The sequence below is a fragment of the Trematomus bernacchii genome, unplaced genomic scaffold, assembly GCF_902827165.1.
Source record: "Trematomus bernacchii unplaced genomic scaffold, fTreBer1.1, whole genome shotgun sequence".
Lineage (NCBI taxonomy): Eukaryota > Metazoa > Chordata > Actinopteri > Perciformes > Nototheniidae > Trematomus > Trematomus bernacchii.
The window spans coordinates 12,430,710-12,442,419 of record NW_022987593.1 but is presented as its reverse complement, the minus strand read 5'-3'; the positions used below and the strand labels follow the sequence as shown (position 1 = coordinate 12,442,419).

Here is an 11,710-nt window from a genome sequence, read left to right as displayed (position 1 = left end):
AATCCTTGCATCCCTCACTTGCGTCGTTTCCCTGCGTTTAGTCCCTCCCACCAGGGAAGCATGGAGAGACGCAAGGAAACCACCAGGGAAATGAGTTTTAAGAGCAATGGGACGTCCTTTCCTCCGGAGCGTCACGTGAAGCGACGTCCGTTTGTGATGACGCCGCACAGCTGATCGCCTGACAGCAGCTCTGTCCCCGTTGTTTTCACAAACACCCCCGCCTCTGTTAGTACACATTTACTGACACAAACATTTGTATCATCTGTTGTAGACCCAAATACATTAAATTAAATAAGAACTCATTCTCAAAAAAGATAAACGCCATTCTTAAAATGTATAAATGAACAATAGTTAGATTAATATTGATTAGAGTGCACAATAGAAATAAAATAATTCAGAGAAGAAAAAGAGATATGTTATCTATCAAAACCCAGTTAGATTAACATTCATTGGATTGCACACTTTGTTTGTTTGTGTGGATATGTAGCAAATTTACATTATAAATAGTACTTAATGACTGACTGAATGGAAATGACAATAAATAAAAATGTAAAACGAAAAAAGCGATCATGAAAATGTTTCCAATAAATGAATAAAATCATTTTTGACCACTTTGTTGTTCAGATATATCACATATTTGTAACTGAATGATACATTAATTGAAACAAAACACAGTATAAACTGAGGAGTGAGTCCCGTGAGTTTCATGTGTTTTCTTCACTCCGCTGGGAAACTGCTCTCATGTCAAGAAGCATCAGATCAGTGCATGCGCTGCATCGTCCAATCAGTGAGCGATACACAGTAAGGGGGCGAGTATCTGAGCCATGGGACGCTACTCAAGATGGCGCAGACAAATCAACTTCCGGTGATACCGAGGACCGACGACCGAGGAAATGAAAATAGTCGACCTGAGACGCAGCCTGTGTATCTACGGTCCATTTGTTTTCACAACGAAAACAGCCAAGACACAACATGTCCACTGCCAAAAACGTTGATAAAAACATTATATTAAAAAAAAATGTTCACCACTTTTTTGGGTTCAATTATTATTATCTTAAATTATTATTAGTTTAGTTTTAGAAGCAACTTCAGCCCTAATCAAAAATACAAAATATTTAATCATTTTCAAGATTTTAACCATTGAAAATGCCATTTTGAAAACATGCCATCACTGTTGTTTTTCATGATAAAAAAAGAGAAAATTCGTTATTTTCCGTATAATACATATCTGGGGACTGGCTCTTTTTTAATCACAGTCTGTGATATGTCAAAGGTTAGCAACAAAATTGATGTTGGTGCATTATTCGTTTTTGCACAGTCAGATTTAAAGGTGGGGAAGGTAATTTTGAAGAAACCAGCTCGAGTGAGCTAGAATTTGAAAATACACAACCGGAAAAAATCTGCCACTTCCTTACAGAGCCCCTCCTCCAACACACACGAATGCGCACATGACCAATGAGGGCACGAGATAAGTTTGTGCACAGATGGAAGGCTGACAGGCAGGTAGGCCATCCAGTTATTTTAGCCGGGCCAGCTAAAATGATTGGTCGTGCTTTTTACAGTACTACGGCTTCCACAGATGACATTTTTTTATGGATTTTTTGTCAAAGCACTTAAGATATTCATTGCTATCGGGATGTTAAGAGCATCCATGGAATATAACAAAAAGTGTATCTCGAGCCGGTTTCTCAAACGTACCTACCCCACCTTTAAAATTGACTACCCTAATTAGTCATTCGGGACAAAATGTCCACTGCCCAAAATGTTCACCACTTTTTTGGGTTCAATTATTATTATATTATGTTATTATTAGTTTAGTTTTAGAAGCAACTTCAGCCCTAATCAAAAATACAAAATATTTAATCATTTTCAGGATTTTAACCCTTTAAATGCCATTTTGAGAACATGACATCACTGTTGTTTTTCATGATAAAAACAGAGAAAATTAGTTATTTTCCATATAATACATATCTGGGGACTGGCTCTTTTTTAATCACAGTCTGTGATATGTCAAAGGTTAGCAACAAAATTGATTTTGGTGCATTATTAGTTTTTGCACAGAGTCAGATTTAAAATGGTCTACTCTAATTAGTCATAGCACCAGGACATCTGGCCACTAGGATGAAATGCTTTATAAATGATAAAATAAATTGTCAAATACAGTTAGTTTTTATTGCGATCACAAAAAAAAAGAAAAATTGGCAGTTTATTCATAATATTTTTTTACAGTCTTCCTTATTATGATCTTCATATTGATTTGGAATGTTGCTATGAGTCAAATGAAATATATATATTTAAATATATACACACACACACACACACACACACACACACACACACACACACATACACACACACACACACACACACACACACACACACACACACACACACACACACACACACACACACACACACACACACACACACATTGGTTTAATGAAGTCACTGAAATGTCATAACACAAAATATAGCCCCACCCTGTCCCCCTCACTCCCTTGTTGCCTTCTTATTTAGAAGTGGTGCCACACTGCTGTAATTCTTAGAAGTGTCCAAAAGAAAACAACAATACATTAAAATGTCTTTATGAAGTTGTAGTTTGCCGAGTTTTCCATTTTAAGATGTTCAACATAATACAGAATACTTTCTGATAGAACAAATGATATGTTTGTTCTTCTCATTCACAGAAAGTACAAGAATATTCATTATAGATTAAAATATGTTCAGTGTCTTTAATGCAGAATATATTATTAGATAGCATTTGTTTCCAACAAGCAACATGTCTAGGTAATACATGTCTCCATAAAGTGAAACCTTTGTTAACGTCACTAACATCTCATGACAATACAATGTGCTCGGTAAACAGATCCCTCCTCTACGCATTTCTTGTAAATCAGCTGCTTTAACTGAACATGGAAAAAGAAAGGAAACATGATGAACACTGATTGGTTTAGATTCTCTGTCACTCACTGCAGGAAAAGGTTTAATTGGCCACTTCCTTGAGTTTCTAAGGGGCGGAACTCTTTAAAGTCTGAACCCACACAACAGCGCAGCAAAGAAGTTCAACTTTCTTGCTGAGTATCAACGTTGCAGGTGTATCATACGGTAAGGGATATAATCAATATCTTTTTTTGAAGTTGCACCTGTTTCATATTCAGTCAATATGTGTGACTTTTGCTCACTCCTTGCATGTCTTTCGTGATTTTCCTTTTTTTGTATGGAGGTAGCCTATAAAGAGTTTACAATGGCTATTCTGGGGTTTTAGGACAGTTCTTAAGCTTTCATTGTAGACTTCACAGTTTATTAGAAAACACGTGCTTTTTTTTGAAAAGTTTGGATATTGTAATTGTATTATTATTAGGGCTGTCAAGTTGCGTGGTGCAGACACGTAAATGTAGCAAAGTTCGTGACTGTCACGCATTCTGGTGAGACCAGGTTGGGACTACCACACTGATGCATCCTCCTAAAAAGCCCCGGCTGCTATAGGCAAGATGCCGACAACGGGGAGTAATTGACGATATACCGTGTATATATGTATATTTACGTTCATTTTGTACATTTCTAAAAATAAAGTTTAATGGAAATACTTAGTAGGCCCAAATAGGGCTGTCAAGTTAACGCGTTAATAACGCGTTAACGCAAAAAAAAATTAACGCCACTAATTATTTTAACGCGATTAACGCATGTGTATTTTTTGTCCTCGGCCGCCGTAGTTTCAGAGCGCATCGAGTGTAAAATACCATCGACAAGCTGATGCTGACAGCCCCGCTCCTGGCAGACCACACTTCCACGCTCACTGGCAGGCCCGGACTGGCCATCGGGAGGACCGGGAGGGAGTGTGTATGTGTGGCGCGACTCGCGCGAGCGAGGCACACCTACGTGTTGTTGTTAGCATCTGGTGCTAGCTAGCTGCGCTAACGGATATAAGGAGCTGTTTCAATGACATTTCGCCGACAACTGCGCCGAGCACTTGACTTTATGCAGGTAGCCAGACAGTGGGACATTGTACGAAAAGTCAGCGCAACATTATTGCAGCGTCCAGGCAGCTCCCATTCGAGCATATATGCCTTGAGCTGCACATAGCTCAACGATCCATCACAGTGTCTCCACACACACACACACACACACACACACACACACACACACACACACACACACACACACACACACACACACACACAGTATTATTGTATGAGAGAGGTTCTAGGTTGAATTGAGGCGAATATTTGTAATGTTCAGAGGTTGTTGTGTTTAATATTCATGAGAATATTTGTCATTGTTCAAATGATAATAAACAAACATATAAAGCATATTTGTCCACTCATATGTTGATAAGAGTATTAAAAACTTGAAAGATATCCCTCTAAGGTACATTTAGAACAGATAAAAAATGTGCGATTAATTTGCGATTAATCGCGATTAACTATGGACTATCATGCGATTAATCGCGATTAAATATTTTAATCGACTGACAGCCCTAATTATTATCAAATTCATTGTTTCTGTGAGTTTGATTATAAATGCTCAGTTCAGCAATTTACAATAGTGAAATTACTCTCCTTTTTTTCCTTTTAGATTAAAGGGAAGCTATGGCTGGTCCACTTCCTAATGAACAATTACAAACATTTAAAGAAGTTCTGCAAAATCAAGGGCCTGCGGCAGCCACTGCAAAGATCAATGCTTATTTGGAAGAGCAGGATAATATTCCACTTCACATTGCCGTCACAGGAGAGACTGGCTCTGGTAAATCCACCTTCGTTAACGCCTTTAGAGGCATAGACAACAAGGATGAGAATGCCGCCCCTACTGGTTGTGTAGAAACCACCATGAAGGTCGAATCATACCCCCATCCACAATTTCCCAATGTTACACTGTGGGATCTTCCTGGAATTGGCACCTCCAATTTTCCAGCTGACAAGTACCTGGAGCTTGTTGGCTTTGAAAAATTTGACTTCTTCATCATCATCTCAGCTGATCGCTTCAGAGAAAATGATGTGAAACTCGCTCTGAAGATTCAGAAGATGGGGAAGAAGTTCTACTTTGTTCGCTCAAAGATTGACAATAGCATGCGTGAGGCAAAAAGAAGTCAGAGAGCTTTCAACATTGAAGATACCCTTAAAAAAATCAGAGACGACTGCATTAAAGGTAAGTATGTGCTCTCACCTGAAGCTAAAACATAAAAAAGCTTAATAATGTAGTTGTTTACATTTCTAGATACTGTATATTTAGGAAAAATAGACTGGAAACGGGAGAAAGTGAAAATGTGCCTTAACTGAAGCAAAAACAAGAATATTCAAATGAAAACAACCTTTCTATGGTCACAGACATTACATAAAAGTACATCATTTCCTGTTTCTATCCACACATTCTTGCCCTTCAGATTTGCAGACGGGACATGCCATCGGTGTGTCTCCCCCTCAACATGCAAACATCCTATTCCCAGAGAATTAAAATAATGGTTATAGAATTATAAGAATGTCATTCCAGATATATGAGAGTACTGCGAGAACAGAGAGTTGTATTTATGTAAAACGTAAAGGCTTACGCAACAAGGGTCACAAGTAGACACTGGTTCAATTTAAGGGGACAACAATAACTTTACACATGTGCAGCATAAGTTGAGAAGAAGTGCTATCAATGTTAACAGGTCATAAAATGAGTCATATGAATACTGGCTGAGCTCACTGAGGGTCTGTTGGTGTGACCGATCATCCTCTCAGATCTGAAACAACCTGCCGGTCTTTGTGTCTGACCTGCAGAGGGTTGCTGGGGCTTTCCTTTACTCTGTTCCAATTTCATTGTCTGGAATTAACTTGTTTATTCTCTTTGTGATGCAGGTCTTGAAAATCAAGATATACGGTCTCCACAAGTCTTCCCGGTGTCCAGCTTTGATCTCCACCTGTATGACTTCCATCTGTTAATGGAGACCCTGGAGAGAGAGCTTCCTGCACACAAGAGAGATGTTCTGCTGTTAGCCATGCCAATTGTCAATCTTGAGATCATCAACAAAAAGAAAGAGGCTCTCCAGTCAAAAATAAAGTACCTAGCTGCTGGATCTGCACTCGTAGCAGCTGCACCGGTTTCTGGGCTCTCTTTAGCTTTTGATCTAAACATGCTAGTTATTAATGCCATGGTGTACAAAAATACTTTTCGTCTTGATCCCAAATCACTGCAGAGTCTTGCTGATAGTGCAGGTGTGCCTTTGCATGATCTCAGAGCAGAGATGAAATCACCTCTGGCTTTAGAGAAAATAAGCAGTGAGGTTATCATTAACGTGCTGAAGGTGTCTGTGTTTCAACTTGCTTTAATAGCAGCAGAGGAAGTGTCCAGATTTATTCCATTTTTTGGATTAGCAGCAGCAGCGGCCATCTCTTATGCCTCCACCTACAGAGCTCTCACTACTATCCTCAACATGCTCGCTGAGGATGCTCAGAGGGTATTCAGAAAGGCCCTGGGCTTGGACACCTCAGTGTGATATTGGAAAGGGATTGGCAATGCCTCCAATGTCACATAAAACTTCAGTGTACAAAAGAGATGTTTTATTATTTAGTAGATTTCATTCATTTAATTTTCTTTTATAAAAAATGAACTGCAAAACATAAACTTTCAGCTGCACATTGCATCATACAGTACAGGCTGAATGATCAGCAGACTGTAGATTATTTTCTTTTTAAAAAGTAAATGTAGGCCTTGTAACTTAGTGACCAGCACTTACAATGATACGGCTTGCTTGAAGTGAATATATCTGCACTTTTCTTGTTGGTCCGAGTTTGAATCTTTATGGTTTTTACACTTATTGTAAATCGCTTTGGATAAAAGCTTCAGCTAAATGTAATGTAGTGAGTCGCTGCCCCTCAGTCGTGACAGTGAGGAATTACAACACATCATCATTCAGAGGAAATGTACACTTTAATGTTTATCATCATTATTCTTATAACAACTGCATTACTATTATTAATAAAGATTTAAGAACTAATGTTGAAAGCATTTTTGATTCATTTCCACAGGGTTTTTCACGTGGAAAAGATTACATCAGTTTACATCAAGTAAGAATTCGTTTTATTATCAATAAATCAACCTTTTTTATTGTTCAAGCGGTAAACATTTGGTCTTTAAAAGATCTGAAAATATAAAAATATTACATTTAAAATGTAAAATTAAAATATTAAAGTATTTAAAAATATTTTAAATTGTTGTAAAATAATTCCTGTTAATGGGCAATGAATAGAATAATAATAACAACAACATTATTGCACAACTTTGGAGCATGACACATTTATATTTAACTAAACAGTGTTAGCATGTAGAAATCATTGTCATAATCAGTTGTAAGGGACAAGGGTTTATTGCAACCCTATTTTTAATATAACAATTTGTCGTAATGCTGTGCAAATAAATAGCGGTACAATTTACAGGAACATTTAACATTCCTCAATGTTTTAATTATTATTTTTAATTATTATTTTGATTACCTTATATCAAACATCAAGACTGGTGTACAAAATGCTTTTTCCACTTCTGTACATCTTTCGGTGGAGGATATATTTTCTTTCCAACCATAAAAATACTGACTGCTCACAAAAATACAACATCTGAAACTGGGTGCATTTTTCTCAGGCAGTACAAATTGTCGTGTAACAGGTGTGTATCATCATATTGCAAGCAATATTCGAATAAAGTCAACACATCACACTTTGTGCACCCTTCTTTAGGCATGCAGGTCAACGCCAAGTGCATGATTTGACAGAAATGTGGCGCTGTCAGAAATACACTTTTCTTACAGGTGACCCAGACTGTTAGGGGTTAAAAACTCTGTTAATATGTATTCAGCGGAGTCCAAACCTCACTTGCCCTGTACAAAACTTTTTCTTCTCACGGCGGAATATTACTGCCAACAGTCACGTGAGTGAGTCACGTGACTTTTGGCAGTAATATTCCGCCGTGGTTGTGCTCAAACCATAGACTGTATATATAAATGCTGCTGTCGGAGTACTGACTGGAAGTATTGCTGATATCATGTCTACCATCCTCTTAAAATACTCTGTCCAACAATATAAGTCTCATAAGAAAGGTGTTTTAACACTTATTCAAAATAGCAGTGAAACATGCATTCTTGTACTCAGGAGGGGACATTGACAGAGGATTATTGGAAAAGTAGACAGTAAAAGTACTTCATAGAACTTGTGGGGGTTTCACGAGTGCTATGTCCAACAGTGTCAATCTCACGAAGAACTAATGGCAACAAAAACAATTCCCTCATCAAACTTAGCAGAAGTGGCTTGATTTTGTTCTCAGGAGGGGACTTTGACAGAGTATTTCTCAAAAAATACACAGTAAAATTACTTCAATGTATTGTAGCAGTCAACTAGTACCGAGTCCAACAGTGTCAGTTTTATTAAGAACTTGTAGTAACAAATATTTGTATCACTCGTCAAATATAACAGTCCATTTCAGACATAGGCTTATTATATTTACAACCATTAATAACATTCATTTTCTGGGCTCAATGTGTGTCTTGGTCGTTTTCGTTGTGATCGCTAAATTCACCTTGGCTGCAGTCGAATTGTCAGTTTCTCTTAGGAACCTTCCTAACGGAGTGAAATTACCCGGAAGTACTTCAGTGTTAGCCATGATAAGAGCCGTTCGAATTCTCTAGATGATAGGAAAAGAGGTTTCAAACTTCCTTTATAACCTCCTTTAGCCAGGAAAGGAACCACTGGACATTCCTTTACGAAAGGAAAGGAGAAATTGCTGCCCCACAATGCCTTGCGGCCGCATCATTTATGGTGAGGGAATATTCGGCCTTTCACGGAAACAACCGATTATGACCAATAAATTATATCATGAAAGTTACGGTGCTTATTAAGCATTTTAAAACGTATGTGGTAAGTTGCCAAAGTGCTTTGTTTTTGAACGTTCATCAGTATTATAATCAAAAAGAGAAATGTGAAAGTTTCACTTTCCTTTTTTATTTCAATTATAACCTCGTTCATGAAGAATTTATGTTTCTCTGTTGTCCCCGTTCATAAAGCATAAAACAACAGCATCAGACAACCTGGTCTCACCAGAATGCGTGACTCCACCACGACTCCTTAACACCGCATTGCGTGGTGGAGTCACTACTCATCAACTCAAAAACACCAGATTATCCTTGTTAATTACACAACATTGATTGGTTTAAATTGTGTGCAATGCTTTTGTATTTTCCCCTTTCGATTCGGAGAAACAAATATTTGTTCGTAGTGTGTGGATGGCAGAAGGCACTACACTACCCAGAATCCTCAGCTATAGGACTACACCATGTGCTTAGAACGTGTCCTACCCCCCCCCTTAGGTCACAGGCTCCTCCAACAGTGCAACACAATAAAACAGATAGGCTACACAGAACAAATAGTGCAAGTAAATACAAAAAGAAAAATAGTAAAATAGTAAAAAGTGAAATAGTGCAATAAGAGTCTATATACAAGTGATTGGAATATGATATATTAGATAAATAATTTCTAAGTAGCAGCCAGATGAATGTTATGGATGTTGTTTCTAAGTTCAGGTGTTTAATAGTCTTATGGCCTGTGGGATGAAACTGTCCCTGAGTCTGGTGGTTTTAGTCCGGATGCTGCGGTACCGCCTGCCAGACGGCAGCAGACAGAACAGTTTGTGGGGTGATGGGGGTCTTTTATAATCCTGAGGGCTTTCTTTAAGGTTAACCTGGTATTTTTACTCCACTACATTTATTTTAGTTACTTTACAGATTTGGATTAATGATGTGAAATATAAACAACCCTTAAATCAGACTTTAGTTACACCGGAGTAAAATTCAGTGAATTCAGCCAACAATCAGGCGAGATATTTGGTAGTGGGTGCTTGAGAAGACTAAATATGTATCTGCAGATCCCTAAAGCATATTCATTACTCGTTATTCTCTACTAATAGTTCATTAAAAACTGTATATAATGGCTATTTTGCACATCCCTTTCAAGATTTCAAGATTTTCTAAGGTTTATTGACATATCATATACACAACTACGGTGTAGTTATGCAATGAATGAAACACTTGGGTCACAGGTTCATCAACAGTGCATCACAAGACATCTATCGATATCTGTGTACCTCCACCATTAAACATATTCTGCACATTTCTTATTCTATCTACATACATCTTATAAGAGTATAATTAATATGTATAATATCAGTTAAAATAAGTGCTTCAACATAGTTAACATTGAAGGAAAGTTGATTGTCAAGTTCCAAAACAAACCATGCAATATATTAGACGTTAAGTACTTTGTCAGGCTTAATATCTGTAGATACCCCCAAAGCTTTTTTCTTATTTAAAAGACGACCTTAACCTAAAGTATTTTTTAATGTTTAAATAAAGCCTTATAAGTTTGTCTGTTTTGCACATCCTCCTATCAGGCACTAAACTGTTTTATTGTAGAGATCACTTACAGTATCTTCTTGATATTTTCTATTCTATATTATTTATATCATTGACCTTCCACTTTCCCACTATATTAAGAGTATGTACTCTTAATATTGAAATGTTTTCATCAAATATAACACATTCAAAAGTGCTTTACAAAAATGAAAGACATTAAGAAAAAGGCATTTTAAAACAGTCAATAAAAAGCAACCCAATCTACCTGCATTGCATTACTCTAAACGTGTAATAACGTGCTTTAACCAGTAGGAGGTGCGGGTTAAAAAGCTGTCAAGTTTACAGTGTTAACAAAATAAAATATACTGCTGTTTCTGGTTTAGTTTACGACGGATATATTCTGTTATTGTTTTGATATTTGTAACACAAAAGCGATGTAAAAAACCCACAGCAACACAGAAAAGATGGTCTTAACATGACCCAGCGGTCTAGTAGTTAATAAAAAACAATAATATCAAAACAAATTATTACTACTAACTTTATTGTGAAATTAAAATAGAACGGTAAAAGAATAGTTTCCGGTCCATTCTGAGGCCCGATCTCTGTAGATAAATAAAGAACTACGACAGATGTGTAATGTTTAATGCAGCCAAACCATTCATTACAATGCATTCATGTGATGACTTTCAAAGAGTAAAGCAAGCACTGCTGGATAAAGTATGATTTGATCTTTGACGAAACGTTTTTTTCATTGGAATGCAGTTGGAGGTCAACCAATCACAGAGCTTGAGGCAAAGCGGAACAATAGCTGAGGATTCTGGGTAGTGTAGTGTCTTCTACCATCCACACACTCCGAAAACATATTTGTTTCTCCGAATCGAAAGTGGAAAATACAAAAGCATTGTACACAATTTAAACCAATCAATGTTGTGTAATTAACAAGGATAATCTGGTGTTTTTGAGTTGATGAGTAGTGCAGATATCACTGTAAATAAAATCAATGGACAGTAAGGAGAATACTTACTTCCGGGTGTAAAATGCTCTGTTATCCAATGGGAATGGACGCTCAGCTCTTTGGGTCCGTAATACAATAAAGGGTACTTAATCAAATAGGAATATAATTATCTTTTAAATAACGTTAACTAAAGGGAACAATCTCTTTGACACAGCTGAAGCTCTGGCCTTCCTTAAAAACGAACTAATTTAATAAAAATCACAGTTGTATTACTTACAATACATTGTTTTTTGAGAACAAACATTGGTGAATAATGCACCAGAATACATTCTGACGAAAAATAAAAATTATTATGAATACAAATAAAATAAAAGAAGCCT

General features: G+C 37.0%; 1 protein-coding gene across 1 annotated transcript; it reads left to right on the top strand.

Moving 5' to 3' along the window:
- Positions 1-4,581: 4,581 nt before the first annotated feature.
- Positions 4,582-6,976, top strand: LOC117481669 (interferon-inducible GTPase 5-like). Its single transcript, XM_034129463.1, has 2 exons — positions 4,582-5,145; positions 5,838-6,976. Exons 1-2 carry the CDS (start codon positions 4,590-4,592, stop codon positions 6,473-6,475), a joined length of 1,194 nt encoding a protein of 397 aa, XP_033985354.1. The 5' UTR covers positions 4,582-4,589; the 3' UTR covers positions 6,476-6,976.
- Positions 6,977-11,710: the final 4,734 nt, after the last annotated feature.

Bases quoted from the DNA above. Each gene is read 5' to 3' on its own strand.
- LOC117481669 (XM_034129463.1), top strand. From the start codon at position 4,590: ATGGCTGGTCCACTTCCTAATGAACAATTACAAACATTTAAAGAAGTT. The intron at 5,146-5,837 runs GTAAGTATGTGC...TTTGTGATGCAG, and splicing joins CAGAGACGACTGCATTAAAG to GTCTTGAAAATCAAGATATA.